We start from the raw sequence: 21861 nt of genomic DNA on the forward strand, positions 1-21861 counted from the left end.
CACTGAGCTCAAGCTGTTTTGCAAGGAGGAATGGGCAAAAATATCAATTTCTCAATGTGCAAAACTGATAGAGACATACCCCAAGCGACTTGCAGCTGTAATCGCAGCAAAAGGTGGTGCTACAAAGTATTAACTCAGTGGGGCTGATTCATTTTGAACACCTACTTTTTCATTTTTTATTTGTTGAAAAAGTTTTAAACATCCAATAAAATGTGTTCCACTTCATGATTGTGTCACACTTATTGTTGATTCTTCACAAGAAATTATTATGTTTGAAGTCTTAAAAGTGGAAAAAGGTCACAAAGTTCATATATATATATATATATATATATATATATATATATATGAATGAATTGCTTAAAAATAAGTACTTGAAGAAAACGCATTTCAGCCATCGCGGAACTTAAACTAGCGGCACCATTTTCCGGATGACTTCCCCCAGACAGTTTCGGCTTTATGCCGCTGCAAATATATCCCTTATTTTTATAGACTGACAGTTGGAGTTGATATGCGGTTGCCGTGGCGACGCGTCGCTCTTCCATCAAGCGTTCTCCCAGATGTTTCCAGATGTTCGGGCTCGCTAAATCTTACCACGCTGATAAAACCGAGGCTGTCTGTGCAAATGCTTCGTGAGAGGGAAGTATTTGTTCCGAAGGAACTTCTTCTTGAATGCTTTTCGCTTTTTAAAAGAAAAAAGAAAATGTGCTCGAACGATTATTATTATCAGGCGCCAGGAGGAAGAAATTGGAGCGTAGTTATTGCTGCTTCAAATGGAAAAAAAGATGTATTTTTTTGTCTCTTTTCAAGTATTGAACATTAAGACTTATGCTCCATTGACACATACCACTTAAAGAAGGCCTTGCCCTTTAAAGTTGGTAAGCATGTCAAACAATTGTAGAGAAGCATTCAATTCTTCGATCTAATAGTGAATTTTTGGATATATTTTCATTTATTTTTATTGTTTCTGAGATAAATATTCATGTCATATTCATTTTGTATATATGTATACTGTAAACCAGGGGTCGGGAACCTATGGCTCGCGAGCCATATATGGCTCTTTCTATGAGTATCTGTGGCTCAGAGACAAATTTGATTGCATGCAAAATTTCTCCATTTTGTTCAAAACCTACGTCGTTCATCCTTTACAGGCACACGCAAATCCAAACCAAAGCTAGATATCATAGTATTACTTCGCAGTATATATAGGGCACGTTTTTCACTCCAATTTACAGTCAAGGTGTCACACAAAAAAAGGGGAAAAAAAACTCGTTTTGGCTGTACAACGCTAAAGAATCCTTTATATAAAAGTTCACTGTATGATCTGTGTTCAGTGTTCAGATACCTTATGATGAATCCACAGAACTGTAAATACGCCAAAACACCGGAAGAGAACTTAGTCATTTGATTGGGTGAGTGGGAGGGATGGGTGGAGCTATGCAAAAAGTGCAAGCACTCCCTCCCATCTCTCGCCCTACAAAGTCTGCGCCAAAAGTGAGCTCATCAGGCTCCCTATTTGCAGAATGTTGTGACGTTTTTGCACAATAACTGCTTGCATCTAGTTTTGAAACCAATATGTATGAAAAAAAGGGTCAAAAGGAGTTTAACCGATCTTGAGTAATTGCAAGAAAGAGGCAAGTTTAAAGTGGTATGTTTGTTGAGCTTAAATGAGACGGACACCCCTGTCCTAGAACATCGAAGAAATATAACATAAAAATATAAAGGAAGAAGCGCAAGCCGGGTTCACGGCTGTCATCAGCTGATAAGATATAATTGACTCCAAATTTCTTCTTTTGTGTGTTGCGGTGAGCGCCTTAGAGCGCCTCCTCCACGCTGTCCCATTAACTTCTCTGGCGAACCGCGACCACACGCTGTCCACGACCCGGTCCAAAGTTCCCAAGTTTCCAAAAACAAATCAAACTGTAGTGGTGAAGCGAAACGGAAACCATTCTTTTTTTCCCGGTACTCACATGCGATGCGTACGTGGGCCTTGCGACTTTTGGTGGTCCCGGCGGAGCTCCAGGCCACGCACTGACACCAATAATCCTCCGGACCGAAAAGCTCTTCCACCTGCTGCCTGGTGATTTCGATGCTGGCCTCTCTCACTACCAGACCTGCAAAAAGAAAAAGGAAGGCATCTTTGTTAAACGGGAAGTAAAATAGGAACAGGAGCTGGATGACCACTAGTGGAATTGACACAATATTCATTAGGGAGATGAGGAAGAAAAAGAGGAAGAAAAAAAAAAAGAGGATGTTGACAAAGCATAGGCAGAAAATGAACAGGAATAGGAAGAAGAAGTAGAGAAGAAAGAGGCAAAAGAAAAAGGTGAAAAGGAAGAGGAAGGGGATGAAGCAGAAGAGAAAGAACATTGAGACAAAAGAAGAGAAAAAAGAAAAGGTAGCAGAATGGGGAAGAACAAGAAGGCGCAGAAGAGGCAGAAAAAGACAATAAGGAAGAAGAAACACAAGCAAAGGAGAAAGATTAAGAGAGAGACAAAGAGGGAGAAGAACAGCATTAGCATTAGGTAGCATTAAGAGGAAATAAAGTAAGTAGAAGGGGAAAAAGGCTGAAAAATTGGAGGAGGCAAAAGAGGAATAAAGATAAGGAGGAAGAGGGAGAAGAGGAGTAAGAACATGAAGATACAAAGGATATCAATGAATAACGGGAAGTAAAGAAAAGGAAGACAGAAAACAGAAAGAACCAGAAGAATACGAGGTAGAATAAGAAGAAGAGGAAAAAGATGAGGAAGAAGAAGTGGAAAAAAATAAGAACAGGAAAGCGAGAGGAGGAAAATATAAAGGAAGAAGGGGAAGAAGAAAATATGGGGTAAACAGGATCAAAAAGCAGAAGAAGAAAGAGGAAGTAGAGCATGACAAGGAAGTGGAAAAGGAAGAGGCATAACTCGATGAAGAAAGGCTAGAAAAAGAAGAGGAAAAATAATAAGAGAGAGAGAAGATGAATAATGGAGAGAAGAAGAAGCAGAAGAGGAACAAGCTAACAGGGTGAGAAAGTAGTGTAGGGAAAAGAAAAATAGAACATAGAGATCCGATCTGCAACCTCAGTGGAAATGTTTAAATCTAAACTTAAAACTCACTTCTACTCCATAGCATATGAATAACCTACTCTTCTCGTCGGCTGAAAAATGGTCTGTGTAATATAGTGTAATAATCTGTGAAGCCCTTTGAGACTCTTCGTGATTTAGGGCTATACAAATAAAAATGACTTGACTTGACAGTAAAAAAAGAGAAAACCCAATGATTGGAAATGAAAACAATCCACATAATAAAATTATGATAACAAAAAAAGAACAAAGAGTAAAATTCAAAACTCAAACATATACACAAATAAAAAACATTTAGTCAATTTCAAAGCATTCTTTCCTAACATTTGGATGTAAATACAGATTCAGATTCAGATTCAGATCTACTTTATTGTCATTCTAGTACACGTGTATACAGAACGAAATGTCGATACATCTGACCCGCACAGTTTCCTTGAATGTACAGATATAAGTAAAAGTTGTATTGTATTATGGCTACGTATAGTATTTTACCATAGTGCCGATAGTGCAAGAAGAGTAGCTAACCAGATGTGCAAAATGGGCAGTCAGGTTAACAAGTCAGGTAAACAGTAACATTAACACTGTAACAATAACGCTGTAAGTACAATAGTGCAGAGAGCAAATGTGCAAGGAGTGGCAAGCTATAAAGAACTGCCAGTAGTGCAAAAGTCAGATTAGCAGCCGTTTAGATTTAGGTTAACTATATGTTAGATTGACCATTTAACAGTCTAATGGCCAGGGGGACTAGACTACTGCGGAACCTGGTGGTCCTGCACCGCACACTGCAGTACCTCTTCCCAGAGGCTAGCAGAGTGAACAGTCCATGATGGGGGTGAGAGGGGTCCCCGATAATGTTCTTAGCATGGGATAGGCAGCGCTTCTGGCCAATGTCCTGAATGGAGGGAAGTGTAGTCCCGATTATTTTCTCTGCTGTCCTCGTTACCCTCCTCACACTACCCCAGTCGGTAGCGCTGCAGCCTCCACACCACACAGAGATACAGCTGGTCAGGATACTCTCTATTGTGCCCCTGTAGAATGTGATGAGGGAGGGTGGGGGCAGGTGGGCTCTCCTCATCCTCCGCAGGAAGTACAGGCGCTGCTGTGCCCTCTTAACCAGTGATGCAGTGTTCACGGACCAGGTGAGTTTGTTTGTAATGTGCACCCCTAGGAACTTGATACTGCTGACAACCTCCACAGCCTTGTTGTTGATGCAAAGTGGGGCATGGTTGGGCTGGTTTTTCCTAAAGTCGACAATGATCTCTTTAGTTTTGTCAACATTCAGGACCAGGCTGTTGTCCCTGCACCAGCCCACCAACTGCTCCACCTCCTCTCTGTAGGCCAGGTCGTTGTCGTCCCTGATGAGGCCCACCACTGTTGTGTCGTCAGCATACTTCACGATGTGGTTTGTGGCGGACCTAGGGACGCAGTCGTGTGTCATCAAGGTGAACAGCAAGCTAAATATTGCATTTATCGGAAAAATAGATAGATAGATAGATAGATAGATACTTTATTCATCCCCTAAGGGAAATTCACATTTCCAGCAGCATCCCTGAGCTGAGAACAGTACAATAATAAAGCCAAAAGAATACATATAGTTAAATAGGATTTTAATGCATTTTTTAAAATCTCATTCTTTAGAAATATTCATTGCCTTCAAGATTTTTGGGCCGTTATGCCAATGTTCAGGAATAAAAGAATGGTGAAGAGTTGAGCTCACCGACTCGCCAGGAGAGAAGGCGAGGTGCCGAAGGGCGAAGGTTAAATGTTATAACCCGAGATAGAAAACCAGCTTTTAAGGAAAAACGGTTAGCGTGGGGGCACAAAAACCTTCCATGCCGGAGATCTCTCCGCTTTATTTGGGGTTCGGGAAGGTTACCAACAGCCGACCTTTCCCATCCGGTGGGGCTTCTTAGTTTAGACGCGCCGAGAAGTTATAAACAGGTTTAGACAATTCCATTTGCCATCAGAAGACAAACAGAAGCAACAAAATTGTTTTTTTGCTATTACTTCTATGTAGACGTAAAATCGGGCCTACATAATCCATCTTTCTTTCTATCTATCTATCTATCTATCTATCTATCTATCTATCTATCTATCTATCTATCTATCTATCTATCTATCTATCTATCTATCTATCTATCTATCTATCTATCTATCTATCTATCTATCTATCTATCTATCTATCTATCTATCTATCTATCTATCTATCTATCTATCTATCTATCTATCTATCTATCTATCTATCTATCTATCTATCTATCTATCTATCTATCTATCTATCTATCTATCTATCTATCTATCTATCTATCTATCTATCTATCTATCTATCTATCTATCTATCTATCTATCTATCTATCTATCTATCTCAGATTCAGATTCAGATTCAGATCTACTTTATTGTCATTCTAGTACACGTGTATACAGAACGAAATGTCGATGCATCTGACCCCCACAGTTTCCTTGAATGTACAGATATAAATAATGTTGTATTGTATTTTGGCTACGTATAGTATTTTACCATAGTTCCGATAGTGCAAGAAGAGTAGCTAACCAGATGCGCAAAATGGGCAGTCAGGTTAACAAGTCAGGTACACAGTAACATTAACACTGTAACAATAACGCTGTAATTACAATAGTGCAGAGAGCAATGTGCAAGGAGTGGCAAGCTATAAAAAAACTGCCAGTAGTGCAAAAGTCAGATTAGCAGCCGTTTAGATTTAAGTTAACTATATGTTAGATTGACCATTTAACAGTCTAATGGCCAGGGGGACTAGACTATTGCGGAGCCTGGTGGTCCTGCACCGCACACTGCAGTACCTCTTCCCAGAGGCTAGCAGAGTGAACAGTCCATGATGGGGGTGAGAGGGGTCCCCGGTAATGTTTTTAGCATGGGATAGGCAGTGCTTCTGGCCAATGTCCTGAATGGAGGGAAGTGTAGTCCCGATTATTTTCTCTGCTGTCCTCGTTACCCTCCTAACACTACCCCAGTCGGTAGCGCTGCAGCCTCCACACCACACAGAGATACAGCTGGTCAGGATACTCTCTATGGTGCCCCTGTAGAATGTAATGAGGGAGGGTGGGGGCAGGTGGGCTCTCCTCATCCTCCGCAGGAAGTACAGGCGCTGCTGTGCCCTCTTAACCAGTGATGCAGTGTTTACGGACCAGGTGAGTTTGTTTGTAATGTGCACCCCTAGGAACTTGATACTGCTGACAACCTCCACAGCCTTGTTGTTGATGCAAAGTGGGGCATGGTTGGGCTGGTTTTTCCTAAAGTCGACAATGATCTCTTTAGTTTTGTCGACATTCAGGACCAGGCTGTTGTCCCTGCACCAGCCCACCAACTGCTCCACCTCCTCTCTGTAGGCCAGGTCGTTGTCATCCCTGATGAGGCCCACCACTGTTGTGTCGTCAGCATACTTCACGATGTGGTTTGTGGCGGACCTAGGGACGCAGTCGTGTGTCATCAAGGTGAACAGCAAGGGGCTTAGGACGCAGCCTTGGGGGGAGCCCGTGCTGAGGTAGATGACATCTGAACTGTTCTGACCTATCCGCACTGATTGGGGTCTGTCACAGAGGAAGTCCAGCAGCCAGTTCCGCAGGGGGGTGTTGAAACCCAGGAGTCTCATTTTGTCCACCAGATGTTGTGGGATGATGGTGTTGAATGCTGAACTGAAGTCCAGGAACAGCATCCGCACATGGGTGTTCTTCTCCTCTAGATGTGTCAGGCTCAGGTGAAGCGCAGAGGAGATGGCATCCCTGGTGGAGCGGTTTGTCCTGTAGGCAAACTGAAAGGGGTCGAATGAGGAGGGGAGACTGGAGGTGATGTGCTCTTTAACCAGTCTCTCAAAGCACTTCATTATGATAGGAGTCAGTGCAACGGGCCGGTAATCGTTGAGTGATAAGATCTGGGGTTTCTTTGGCACTGGGATGATGTTGGCAAATTTGAAGCATGATGGTACTTTGGCTTGGTCTAGCGAGGTGTTGAAAATGTCTGTTAGTACACAAGCCAGCTGATCGGCGCACTCCCTAAGTACCCGCCCCGGAATGTTGTCCGGGCCTGGAGCCTTCCTTGTGTTGACCCTTCTCAGGGTCTTCCTCACGTCAGATGAGTCCAGGTGGAGTGCTCTTTCGTCCTGATTTGGAACCGCTTTCGCTGCAGGGGTGCCGTTTTGTGCCTCGAACCTTCCAAAGAATTTGTTGAGGTCATTCAGAAAGTCCATGCTAGTGTTCTGCACTGGGGCGGTGGTTGACTTGTAACTGGTGATGGCCTGAATGCCTTTCCACATATCCCTGGTGTTGGTTGTGCTGAGGAAACGTTCCTGGATTTTTTGACTGTGCGTTCGCTTTGCTAGTCTGATAGCCCGGTTCAGGTTAGCCCTCGCTGATAACAGCGCCTCCTTGTCACCAGATCTAAAGGCAAGGTTCCGTACTTTTAGTTGTTTTCGTATTTCAGCAGTCATCCAGGGCTTCTGATTGGCACGGGTGCATATAGTTTTGTTATTGCTGACGTCTTCTGCGCATTTACTGATGTAGGCTGACACAGAAATGGCGTACTCATCTATATTTATTTTGTTGTTGTAAGTGGCAGCCGATTTAAACATGTCCCAATCAGTGCAATCAAAGCAGTCCTGTAGTGCCTCCATTGCCCCCTCAGACCACACCCTCACCTGCTTCACTGTAGGTTTTTCTCTGGTCAGCAGGGGCTTGTATGCTGGAATTAGCATAATAGAAAGGTGATCTGATGAGCCAAGATGGGGGCGGGGGGCTGCTTTATATGCACCTTTGATGTTTGTGTAGGCCAGGTCTAATGTGTTCCTACCTCTTGTAGCAAAGTTTACATGCTGATGGAAATGCGGGAGAACTGTTTTCATATTGGCCTGGTTAAAGTCCCCCGCCGCAATAAAAATGCACTCGGAGTAAGCATGCTGCAGTTCACTCACAGTTCGGTAGAGAACGTCCATTGCCTCCTTCGTATTAGCGCTGGGGGGCACGTACACGGCAGTAATGATGGTCGCGCTAAACTCCCTCGGTAGGTAGAAAGGTCTGCAGATCACCGTCAAAAGCTCAATGTCTCGTGAGCAGTGTTTCGATATTATCTTCGCATTTTTACACCAGTTGTTGTTGGTATAAATGCATAGACCGCCCCCCTTGCTTTTGCCGGTGAGTTCGCCGCTTCTATCAGCGCGGAAAGCAGTTAGCCCCACAATGCTAACAGCGTCATTCGGGATAGATGAGTTTAGCCATGTCTCCGTCAGAATTAAAGCACAACAGTTCGTCAATTCGCGGTTCGATGTAAATTCCACTTGTAAATGGTCCAGTTTGTTGTCCAGGGAGCGGACGTTGGATAGGAAAATGGATGGTAGAGGCGTTTTGAAGGGTTTAGCCTTCATCCGAGCCGTTAGCCCGGCCCGACAACCTCGTTTCCTTCCCCGGTCACAGCGCTTCCGCTTGCCACTTTTACTCGCTGCTTTGTCGGCCGCTTCGTTCTGTTGACGTAGCACTCCGAGGCTAAGTAAACACTCCAGAGTGATCGTCGAAATTTGCGCTGGATTTCTGGATGTTCGCATATCCAGCAAAAAACTGCAATCGTATATTAATCTACAGTTAGAGTTGTCTTTGTTCGCCCTCATAAACTGAGTCGAAGATTGGGGTTTTTGACTAGAATGTGAGAAACTGTCGGGAGCAGATCCAGCCGCCGCCGTAGAGGGCGCCGCCATTTTGAATATCTATCTATCTATCCATCTATCTATCTATCTATCTATCTATCTATCTATCAATCTATCATTTGACAAGGATGAAGGAAGCTTTTTACGCTAAGTGCCACTTTGCAAAAATCTCGAATAGTTGAAGATGTAAATAAAACTCAGCTGACAGGGGGATCATAAATCAACCTAAGGGTCATAAACCGATCAAAATATATATAGAGAGAGAAAGAGAGAGAAGAGAGAGCAAAAGAGAAAAGACAGTAATAAAAAAATAAAGAGAGAAAAAAAGAGAGTAAGAAAGACAGAAAAAGAGAGAACAAAATAGAGAGTGAAAGAGGGAGAGAGAGAAGGGAGAGACAGAAAAAAGAGAGACAGAGAGAATAAAGGGAGATAAAAGAAAGGTAAGAAAAAGAGAGAGGGAGAAAGAGAGATGAAAAGAGAAATAGAAAGGGGGAGAGAGACAAAGTAGAATAAATAAAAGATAGAGTGAAAGATAGAAACAGAGAAAGAGAAAATAAAAAGAAAGAAAGAAAAAGAGTTACTGAAAAGAGACAAATACAAAGAAAGGAGAGAAAGGAGAGAGAAAAAGAAAGAGAGAGCAAAAGAGAACAAGATTGAGAAAAACAGAGAGAGAATAGATGAGAGAGAAGAAAATGAGAGAGAAAAAGAAAAGAGAGGGCAAAAAAGAGTCAATGAAAAAGAGCTAAAGAGAGGGAAAGAAAGAGAAAGTACTACAGCTCCAGTGACTTTGCGAGTGGCGCCTGGCTTTGTTAACAAGTGGACATATTTAAAACTGCAGCTACATTTTTCTCTTGCGCTTCCCTGGTTGTTGTCTCGCGGGCCAGATTAAAACCCTTAGCGGGCCCGATTTGGCCTGCGGGCCGCACATTTGATACCTGTGATCGGAATGAACTCGGAATGAAAAAAAGAGTCTTTGCCGGAAAAGTAAACAACGGTCACTAATAAGAATACGGGAAGCCGAGGAGAAAAGCAACAACGTGAGAAATCTCGCCAGCAGGCTAACAGGGGGCACGGCTACAGCAGCGACCGCTAAAATTGGAGACGGGGGACGCGGCCTGGGGGCAAAGGTGCCCGCGGAAACGCCAACTAAAGAGCCAATTAGAAGCCTCAAAAAAAAGAAAAAAGGCACTTGAGAAAACGACCAAATAAGCTAAAGCCCCAAAAAAGTAACGCGAGACGTGAAAGTGACAGCTAGCAAGAGAACCGCAACTTCAATTTCTTTTGGGTGATATATTTCTTGAGGTATAAATATCATTTTTTTAGTCACGTTGTCACTTTTTAGCTGACAGAAGTTCCCTTCAAGAGAAATCTGGCGTCAGCTTGGAGACGGGAAAAAAAAGGACTTTGGAATGAGGTCTCCAAAGTTCGCGTCAATCACCTTGACATTTCTTTGTACGATTAGCGTCTCGTTGATCTTGGAGTCAAACTTTTTGGAAATGTGGCAAAAAAATATGACGATGAAAACATATATACACCGTTTGGAGTATTTTTGTCATCTTAACGAAAATGTCACTCTATGATGTGATTGTCATTAGTGTGTTTTTTTTATTTTAAGATGAAAATAAGAATCAACTTCTACGAAAGAAATTAGCAAAATTGTAACGCTAAAAAAATAGACAGCTTTTGGAGTATTTTTGCGATTTAACGTTATACGATATCCTTACGTTTGTGTCAATCACAAGACAAGTTAAGAAATCTTTTGACAATAAGCGTCCCGTCAATCTTGGAGTCAAACGAACTCTTTCAAAAAGTGGGTAAAATATAACGTTGAAAACATATATACACCGTTTGGAGTATTTTTATCATTTTATTGTTACACAAAAATGTCACTTTACGATGCCATTTTCATTAGTGTGTTTTTTTTATTCTACGATGAAAATAAGAATCAACTTCTATGAAAAAAATTAGTAATATTGGATCGCTAAAAAAATTGACAGCTTATGTAGTATTTTTGCGATTTAACGTTATACGATATCCCGACGTTTGTGTCAATCACAAGACACGTTAAAAAATATTTTTATGATTAGCGTCTCGTCGATCTTGGAGTTAAATGAACTTTGCCGAAAAAGTGGGTAAGATATAACAATGAAAACATATATTCACTGTTTGGAGTATTGTTGTCATTTTAACGTTACACGAAAATGTCACTCTACGATGCCATTTTCAGTGGTGTCGTTTTGTCATTCTATGCTGAAAATAAGAATCGACTTCTTCAGCGAAAAAAATTTGCAGTATTGTAATGCTAAAAAAATAGACAGTGTTTGGAGTCGTTTTTGTCATTTTAACATTTTACGACATCCTGACGTTTGCCCCGATTCCATTTCTTTTTACGATTAGTGTCTCATTGATCTTGGAGTCAAACATGTGATTTTAGAAATGTGGGACAAATCTAACGATAAAAACATATATTCACTGTTTGGAGTATTTGTCACAATCTAGAAACGGAGACAGGACCCAATAGCGTTCGTTTTACTCAGTTTTATTGAGAGAGAGAGAGAGAATAGTGCTTGCTTCCACGATCCAATGATCGTCGATCACGGGTAGCTGATGGCAGGAACGCGGAAGTGGCACTTCCGTGTCAGGCATGGGTAATCGTAGGCAGCGTGATGACAGGTCGATGTCCGGGACGGAGGAGCAAAGCAGAAACGGGTCCAGAAACAGGTCGGCAACAGGTATCAGGCAGGAGAAAACAGGGCAGGAAAATATCGGAAGGTATGAGCTTGCCTAGCTGAAAGAAGTTTGCAGACGATCTGACAGCTTCCTCTTGGAAGACGGGAGTTTAAAAAGAGTTCGGGAACCAATCAGCGATCAGTATTGTTGTCATTTTAACACGAAAATGTCACTCTAGGATGCCATTTTCATTAGTGTCGTTTTTTTCATTCCACGATGAAAAAAAAATCGACTTCTTCTACGAAATAAACTATCAAAATTGTAACGCAAAAAAAATAGACAGCGAGTATTTTTTTGTAATTTTAACATCATACGATATCCTGACATTTGCCCCGATTCAATTTCTTTTCACGATTAGCGTCTCGTTGATCTTGGAGTCGAGCAAACTATTTTAAAAATGTGGGAAAAATATATCAATGAAAAAATATGTACACATTTGAAGTACTTTTGTGATGTACGGTTATACGAACAAGCTAACCTCAAAGGTATGACGTTATTTATCCTAGCGTCACGTTTTTTTACGGTGAAAGAAAAATCTACTTCTACGACAGAAATGAGCAAAATGTAACGATGAACAATATATACTTTTTGGAGTATTTTGTAAGTTATACGGACGAAATAACTGCAAATTTATGATGTGCGTTATAGTTTGCAAGATTTTATACTTAAAAGGAAAGTAAAAAAACTACGGAAATTTGCAACACAAACAGGAAAAAAAAACAGATAAAAATTGGTATCTCTTTGCAATTTCTCACATGGGAGAAAGTTGACAATGAAAAACTTTACATTGATTGGAGTATTTAACAATGTACCAAAAACTGTGAACAAATATACAATGATTGTAATATTTAAAATGACAAAAAATACACCGTTTGGGATATTTTTGTATAATATTTTTCTGACATATTAACTGAATGTTAAAAATATAGGACAATGTGTAAACCGAATACAAAATTACTATAGATAAATAGGTCGATTTAGCATTTAGCGTTTAGCATTGGGGTTTTTTCTACACTGAAATTAACCGTCATCTTTTTCTACTACGGAAACTTGCATCATCTTCTCTGAAATGTAGTGCCCTATTACTTCATCCATCCATCCATTATCTGCACCGCTTATTCTCACTAGGGTCGCGGGGGTCTTGGAGCCCATCCCAGCTGTCTTCAGGCAGTGGGCAGGGGACACCCTGAACTGGTCACCAGCCAGTCGCAAGGCACACAGAGACAGACATCTCACTTGCATATTTACACCTCGGGACAATTTAGACATGTTTTTGGAATGTGGGAAGAAACCGGAATGCCCGGAGGAAATCCACGCAAACATGGGGAGAACATGCAAACTCCACACAGGAAGGTTTGACCTACTATTACTTCATCATCTGCATACTTACTAAAACTAATTCCATGTTCTACTCCACGGCTGGGCAACTATTTCAAGTTGGCGGCTGCACTGGGTTCTAAAATTTGGCCAAGGCGGCCATCTTGGAGACAGATCGATTTTTCCTCATTTATAAAAAATATACATACTGACATCTACCTTCCATGTTGATTTTGTTTTGGAATAGATTAGTTTTATTAACTTCAATCATAATTAAAAGTAAACTGGTTTAAGCACTTCATTTGATATTTAGTTTTGCAGTATTACATTTTTTGCAGTATCTTTGTATACATTTTGCAGTAGTTTTGTGTAGTATTTTTTAAATATATGTTTATTTTTGTTGTATTTTGATAGTAACAGTTTTGTTGTATATCTGTAGTATTTCTTTAGTATGACAGTCGTTTTATGATTTTAGTTAATTTGTAGTATTACTGGAGTGTTATTTTAAAAATATTTTTGTACTTCCTCTGTTGTATTTCATAGTACATTAATAGTAGAGTTTTTTTGGATATCTTCAGTTTTTCTGTAGTACAGTATTACTGTAGTTTTATTTTTGTACTATTTTTGTCATACTTCCATTGTGGTATTTTTGTGGTGATGCTGTCATTGAATTCTGGCAGTATTGTAATACTTCTGAAGTGGTATTTCTGTGGTAAAAAATTTTTTTTTTTACATTATAGTATTATGTTTTGGTATGTTTTTACTATTTCTTCAGAAGTATTATTGATGTATTTCCAAAATAGCATTTTAGTAGTATTTTAGTATGATTTTTGTAATATTACCAGAGTAGTATTTTTGTCATGTTTCTTTAGTATTTCTGTTATTTTACCGCACTTATATTTTTGTAAAATTTCTGGGGTGATATTTCTGTAGTAGTATTTTGTAATATATTATTATTGGCATTTTATTTTATTTTTAGAATGAAAGTAAAATAATATATGAGATACCAGTTTTTTCGCACTATATTTGATATTTAGTTTCGTAGTATTTTTGCTGTATTTCTGTCATAGTATTTTTGTTGTGGACACACAAAGTGACAATGGGGACAAAGTTGGCACCAAGAAAGTTAACTGCTCTTGGGGGACCCCTAGTGGTCACGGGGCCCGAAGCAGCAGCTTAGCTCGCTTATGCCTCGGGCCGGCACTTTCAGAAATCATACTAAACGAAGCAGAGTAGCGTTAACTATGTCGTAATTATTTTGCTTTCATCTTTTTTTTGACACCTCAAGAATTTTACGGAAAACACCTGGGAGCCGTTACCCAAATAAAGGGAGAAAAAAGAAAATACAGGTCTTTATCATAAAAAGTGTCCTGAAAAATCTGTCCTGAAAGCCATATGACATCATGCAAGTCTGAGGTACCAAAGCAAAGAAGCTAGTAAATAATCAGAGGGAAAACAAAATAAAATTAAGAGATCTTAGATGTTAGGAATGGGCAACTATTTGGAGTTGGAGGCCGCATTGGCTTGAACAACCCCGGAGAACCATCCAAATGTTATTATAATTATATTTTAAAACTGATTTGTAATATATTTTGTTCATCAAACTGGTTTTGAAACAATCACAATTTAAGCAAAAAATTATACTCGGAACCTGTTTTAAGCACGGAATTTGATTTTTAATTGTGTAATATAACCATAGTTGTGTTTTTGTAGTATTTGAACAGTATGCTGCAGTCATATTTATGTCTGTCGTATTTCCATAGTAGAATGTAGTATAGTATTTTTGGAATGTTACTGTAGTCGTATTTTTGTAGTAGTATTTTTGTAGTATTTCTGTCACAAAATTTTGCATCCTATTTTATAGTGTTACTGTGTAGTATTTTTGTCGTTTTTCTGTCAAAGTATTTTTGACGTCTTTATAAATCAAAATTTTTATAGTATATTCTTAGTAATATTTTATTTTGTTGTTTTTATAGTTTATAGTTTATTTTTGTGGTATTTCTTTAGCCTTTCGTAATGTTTTCTTAGTATTTTAGTAGTATTTCTGTCACAATATTTCATACATTGTTTTGTAGTGGGGTCGCTGCCAACGGGGTGTGGGCGTGTTTGACTACAATTAATTATTTTCTTAACTTTTCCCAGAGTAAAGTGCAATTGCACCTTTAATACACTAGAACGCAGTGGCGTTCTCATTGGCAGAGGGTTTAGTTTACATTTAGTCTCCCGCAGTGCATTGAGCACAGAGTATAAGTATTGAGTATGAAGTGTATCGAGTATATAGTGTAGACACAAAGTGTATCAGACCCTCAAGTGACCCCATGAAAAAAATATTTAACACAGATACAGAGACAGGTGAAGAGAGATGGGGTGAAAAGATAAACAAAATTCTCCTCCCGAAAGCTAGGACAAGTGTACGTATCACTTTATTGTGACCACGGAGGGTGACGGGCAAAGACCGGTGTGCCTGGTATTTTAAAAATAATGTCAACGGACAGCACGAAGCCAAACAAGTTAAGATGTTACTTGTTGTAGTTGTTGTTGTCGTCATTTATTTAAATAGCATGACAAAGCAATACTGCTGAAAAGACGCTAAGGTTTTTTTCCAGCAGAAATGTGCAGAAAGGCATAGATTTTGCATGGATGGAGTTGACGTCTTACCACCAATCTTGAGCAATTGATTTTTTGTCCCAAACAGTATAATATGATCAGTTGAAAAAAAAAATAAAGGGGGGTGGGGAGTTCCGCGAGAGGATTTCTTCTTCCAAGAGAGGACGTGACAAAAATTATTTGCGTCGCACTGCTTATAGAGTTGTAGGACAAGCATAACTAAAACACTTTAAATGTTTCCCAATGCTGTAAATGGGTGTAGAATAAATACCGTAAATTCCGGACTATAAGCCGCTACTTTTTTCCCAAATGTTCAGCCCTGCGGCTTATTCAGTGAAGCGGCTAATTTATGGAATTTTTCTATCGGCCACCAGCGGCGCAAGAGTTAAAAAGGTAAGATTAAGACCAGTAGAATATGTGCGCCAAGAAAGACTGCAACCTCTAAATTTTAGCATAGATTTTCTGTAAAGTTAAGGTTCATTCTGATACTAAGGAAGATGCCCCTGCGATAGTTATGAGAAGGAAGTTGAAGACGATCTACCGTGAATTTTACAATTACGGGATGCTTTTTTTTCACAGGTATGATTGATACATTGCGAGCGTGATCCTACTAGCGTGTTGGTACCTTTCAAAGGCACGGCTTATACATAGGTGCGGCTTGTGTAAGTACAAAAGCGTCAAATTGCCCAAAAAGTGGTGGGTGCGACTTATAATGAGGTGCACTCTATAGTCCGGAATTTACGGTAATACATTTGAAACAAGGGTGTTACTAAGAAACTATGAGACAAGAGGGAAGATCAGCTGGTACAAGTTCACAGGTAGGAGGTTTGACTGCCGCTCTCCCAGTAGTATCAGGTTGTAAGAAGACTGACTAATATAACTGATATAGATACGTACAGCATGTGTTGCATCCATTAGAAGGATTATATGAGGATTTTATTTTTTTGCGGATTCAGACCAACTTGTCTTTTGTTTTTTTGTCTCTTTCAACATTTTGGTTTGCCAAAGCTTGGAGTAAGCGAAAATATTATTAGCAGGCGTAGTTTTAAAACTATTCGCCGACCCTTGTGGATGTTTCGCGAATGCCCCCCTCAACCTCCCCAAAAATTACATTTTTTTTTTAACTATATTTAGCATATTCATACTTAATTAAAAACAAAACTTTACATACATTTACTATTTTTACTGTTATTTGAGAATGTTATTATAAGGCGTCGTTCTGAAGCTAGAGTGGTTAACACGCAGCCCCACATTGCGGAGGTCCACGGTCAAATTCCAGCTATTCTAGCCTCGCTGTGTGGAGTTTGCATGTTCTCCCCGCGGTTGCCTGGGTTTCCTCTGGGCACTCCGGTTGCTCCCACATTAAAAAAAACATGCATTTCAGGTGAATTGGCCAGTCCAGGGTGTTCCCTGCCTACTGCTCGAAGATGAATGGGATGGGCTCGCGCACCCCCGTGACCCTACCGAGGATAAGCGGTGCATATAATGGATGGATGTGTTCTGAAGCTATGGTTCCCTCTTGTGGACATTTTGTGAATTTTTGCAGACAAGAAATATTCCATTTGAAATGTTGCCTTTCTTTTGTAAATATTGTAAGTATTTTAAAATAAAGAATTTCAAATCTGGCTTTCTTATACTATAGATTATGCATTTTTATGTAAATTTACCCTTGTTGGATAATATCACTGGAGGACGTGGTTCTGAAGCTATTTGGTGCCCCCTGATGGACGGTGGAAAAGCTCTTAGAAATCTAAATTCAATCATTTAGTTTTTGTGTGCCTTCGTGATAAAATATTCTAATATCTCATAGTTATTTTTCGTCTATATTTATTTGCCACATGTCCCAAGGCTTGTCGTGATCCTAAAAGCACAAACATGATTACCATGGAAATTAATCTTGTGATAATAAGAAATATGGAGAAGGCAGATGAATCGTTATCCTCGGTAAGTTCCAAGGCTGAAACCAATGGAACATCGGGATTATTGTTAAACATCTAGAGGTCATTTTCAATTCGCCGTTGCCGTCTCTCCCTCTTTTGCATCCACCTGCTACCTCACTCAACCAAATTAAGAGACATCACCTATGATAGAAAATTAAGTTTTTCCTTTGCAAATAGATTTATTTGTAATCCTATTTACATATATTCCGCACACAAGTAGTACATACTATATACTATTTTGTTTTTTTAATGTTTTTCCCTTTTTACCATAGATTTCTATCCCCCGCTATAAATCATTTTCACTTTGCAATCGCGGAGGTCTACTGTATATTTTGTATTATGTACAAGTGAGTGTGTGTTGTTATAATGTAAAAAAGGACATTGGAAGGTCCAACTATCACTCCCCCTTCATAAATAAAATCCAGTAACTGAGTTGCCAATAAATGGTGACGGTTGTTAATAATGTAAATTGGAAAGACGGGAAGAGATAAGAAAGAAGAAGCGCAGTGAGGACGAGCAACATTGACAGGATGAGAAGGTAAAGATGAGAAGAAATCGATAAGTGCCGTGGCAGCAAAGGAGAAAAGGAGGTCACAAATCACTGCTGCCGATACCCGCCGATACTTTGCGTGCAAATCCTGTTTTGTGTATATTGCATGTGTGTGAGAAAAAAAATGCGGGGCAGGGCTGACTAATGGAGATAAAGACTCAAGAGTCCACTCTGTGCTAATGGAGATGTAGCGAGGTCAAAGTCACATAGACTCACTTTAAAAAAATAAAGATAAAAGATTTTAATTTCCCACTAATAAATGCTCCTATTTCGAAACAGTTGGAGTTACTAAGAATCAGAATCAGAAAATGAATTGTCATTGTCAAAGACCAACGAAATTTAATTTGGACCAGCCATTTATCCTATATTTAAGAGGAACACTTTGGACTGTGTCTACGCCAACATCAAGAATGCATACAGAGGTTCTCTACTTCACCATGAAGTCAAGTAAAGTCAATTCACATTTATTTGTATAGTACAAGAAGTCTCAAAGGGCTGTGCAGACTACATACTATCATTACACAATCCCCTGATCCAAAACCTACATGAGGGCAAGGAAAAACTCAAACATAGCAGCATGAGGAAATGAAGAAACCTTGAGGTAATCCACCTTCCAAGATGACTAGGCTGCAATGGATGTCGTTAGGCATCAACAAACACTACTCGGACATCATCGACATAATATACAGGTCATAACTCATAGAATATTTGTGTGTTTAAAGGCTAGATTTAAAAAGTTTCCCGGAGGTTGCAGATCAAATCTCAGAGGGCAGAGCAGTCTATAGCACCGGGGCCCGAATGGAGAAAACTCTCGATCCTGAGGATTTCTTCTTGGCTCTTGGGATCACTAGTTTTAAGCAACCATTCTCGATATTCAAGTGATTCAAATTGTTTGGAGGGTGGCAAATATAACAACATTTTTAAAATAACTCAAATATTTTCTAAGGAAGGACATTTGACACATTTCACAAGTAATTCAATTATTTTTGAAGGAGAGAAATATAACAGGCAAATTGAAAATTTTTACTAAGTAGCTCAAGTATTTTCCAAGGAAGGGAATTCAAAGACTTTTAATTAGTATCTCAAATGTTTTTAAGAGGGGAATTTAACAGTTTCTGTAAGTAACTCAAATCTCAGAAGGAAGGAAATTGAAACATTTTAGTACATAGCTCAAATGGTTTTGAATAAAGTCAAGTCATGTTTATTTGTACAGCCCTTAATCACAAAGATTCTCAAAGGGCTGCAGACCACAGATTACTGCAAACTACAGACTATTATGACACCATCCCCTCATCTAAAACCTACATGAGGGCAAGGAAAAACTCAAAAACTAAAAGGAAATGTAACACTTTGCCAGAGTAATTTTTTTTTTAAAAGAGGACCAACTTTGACCAACTTTATTAACTCATTTACACTTTTACTAAGTGACTCAAATCTCTGTTTGAGGGCAATTTAACAGTTTCCGTGTGCAACTCAAATCTCAGATTGAAAGATATGTAACAATTTTAATTAGGTTTTTACCAAAAGCTCCAATAATAATATTATTATTATAGAAATTCTATCAAATCCCCCTGTGCAGAGTTTGCATGTTCTCCCCGTGCTAGCGTGGGTTTTGTCTGGGCACTCAGGTTTCCTACCACATTCTATAAACATGCATGTCAGGTTAATTGGCCGGTTCAAATTGTCCCTAGGTGTGAATGAGCAAGTGAGTTGTCTGTCCCTGTGTGCCCCGCGACTGGCTGGCAACCAGTTCAGGGTGTCCCCTGCCCACTGCCCGAAAATAGCTGGGACGGGCTCCAGTACCACCGCGGCCCTACTGAGGATAAGCGGTGCAGATAATGGATGGATGGATAGAAATTATATTTATACATAATAGGTCAGAAATGATGATAAGAAAAAAGAAGAAGGTAATAGTAATGATAATGATGATGATGAAGTGACGGCATCCACTAATTATGTAAGACCGAATAGGGGGTGGGACTAAATAAGCATAACTGCTACCCACTCCCTTCTCATGCAATTTGTTTTGAAAAAAAAAACATATTATGATTTTTGCTTCGAGTGGGATGTACATTTATTACTTTTCTTCTTCTTCTTCTTCTTCTTCTTCTTGTTCTTCTTCTTCTTATTGTTATCATTATTATTATTAACATTTCCAAGTGTCTGGCACGAAGATTCTATGTGACAGTGTAAAGACGTGAGGTATTTGTTTGTTTTATGTAAATACACAGAAGAGCTAATTTGAGTTACAAGTACTAAGGAAGTCAAAGGGGGAGGAGTAAATGAGCTTATGCTTCATCCTACTCCTTTTCGGACATGCTACATTAACATTATTTTTGTTTTGTTTTGTTTTTTTTCTCTCTACTTATGTCTGAAATGAAAAAAATCATTCATTCATTCATTCATTCATTCATTCATAATTGACTCAAATCTCTGCAGGACAAAAATGTAACACTTTGTAAGTAACTCAAATCATTTGCAAGGATGAAGGAAGCTTTTTACGCTAAGTGCCACTTTGCAAAAATCACGAACAGTTGAAGATGTAAATAAAACTCAGCTGACAGGGGGATCATAAATCAACCTTAAGGGTCATAAACCGATCAAAAGCGGTTGGCTTTGACGGGTCTCCTACACTGTCTGAGTCAGCTGCTTGTGATTGAAACATTCCACAAAGTCAAAAAATGACCGAAGAGGGGTTTTCTTCACGTGAACTATATGAAAGGCGGTCATAAATCTCACCCGAGTTCTCGTCGACCCGTTCCTCGACGGTGTGGTCCTTCTGGTGTACCCACTCGCTGTTGCACTTGAAGTAAATCTGCGTGGCGGGCGTGGCCTTGCAGTAGAGGTTGACGGGCTTGTTTTTGACGATGTAGCCCTCGTCCGGTTCGAACAGGAAGTGAGGAAGCGGCTCGGGCGGGTCCGACGGAAACGTCTCGGGCAGCTCGCTCAGGCTCAAGAAGTCGTCGTCGTGATCTCGCGCTGAAAAAGACAAACGTGCTCAATTTGGTCGTCTATCCTTTCTATCTCTTCGTAATGTAAGCGAGGCACTGGAGAACTTGGCCAGAAACGGTCGCAAGGTCCAAGTTCCTAAGCATCTATGTTCCTCATTAGAATAGATTTTCAGTTTCAATAGAGGTAGTGGCACAACTTGGTTGTGTCTCCTCCTTAGCTCACTGTAAAGTGCTCGAGTCACCTGAGAGCTTTGCCATAATCAGTCGCATGGCCCAATATTCAAAGCATTTATGTTCCTCATTGGATATATTTCGATTTCAGATAGTAGTAGAGCAACTTGGTGGTCTCTCCTCAATACCTCTTCGTAATGTGTGCAAGGCACCGGAGAGCTCATCTATAATCAGTTGCATGGCCGTATATTCTAAGCATTTATGTTCTTTATTAGAATATACAGTAATTTTATTTTCTAACGACATAGTAGCACAACTTGGCTGTGTCTCCTCTCTACAACTTCGTGATGTGAGTGAGGCACGGGATAGCTTGGCTAAAATTGGTCGCGCAGCCCAATATTATAATATTTTATGTTTTCATTTTAATAAATATGGATTTTTTTGAAGAAACAGTAGCACAAATTGGTAATTTTTCCTCTCCACCTCTTTGTACTGCGAGGGAGACACCAGAGAGTTCGGACATGCCCCCAAATTCCAATGATTTATGTTTCGCATTTGAATATACTTTGAGTATCTATAGAAGTAGTAGCACAACTTGGTCGTGTCTCCTCTATACCTCTTCATATTGTGACACATTGGAAACAATACTTAAATAGAACAAGAAAATCCATCATCTGCTACATAATTTTGCCTATCCAAATATGATTGGTGTTATTTTACTAGAAAAACAAAGTAAAAGGTTTTTGAATCCTGAAAACATATGCGTAAAACAAGCTTTTTTAGCATTGTTTGAAAAGAGCAAAATTTTGCCTGTACCAATAATATAAAAAGTAACAATACTTTAGATTTGCATAATTGTCCATCTCAACA

General features: G+C 39.6%; 1 protein-coding gene across 2 annotated transcripts in view; it reads right to left on the bottom strand.

The window, feature by feature from the left end:
• The window catches only part of LOC148365447 (netrin receptor UNC5C-like), a 245766-nt gene that overhangs the window by 80383 nt on the left and 143522 nt on the right, over positions 1-21861 (bottom strand). For both annotated transcript variants that reach the window (XM_088335768.1, XM_088335767.1), the window contains exons 2-3: positions 20609-20848; positions 1968-2111 (exon numbers count right to left, since the gene is read on the bottom strand). In XM_088335768.1, coding sequence (XP_088191894.1) covers positions 1968-2111; positions 20609-20848 — 384 coding nt within the window. The remainder of the gene's footprint in view (positions 1-1967; positions 2112-20608; positions 20849-21861) is intronic.

This window comes from Urocampus carinirostris, chromosome 5, assembly GCF_059441175.1.
Source record: "Urocampus carinirostris isolate Australia breed hairy pipefish chromosome 5, RoL_Ucar_1.0, whole genome shotgun sequence".
Classification (NCBI taxonomy): Eukaryota; Metazoa; Chordata; class Actinopteri; order Syngnathiformes; family Syngnathidae; genus Urocampus; species Urocampus carinirostris.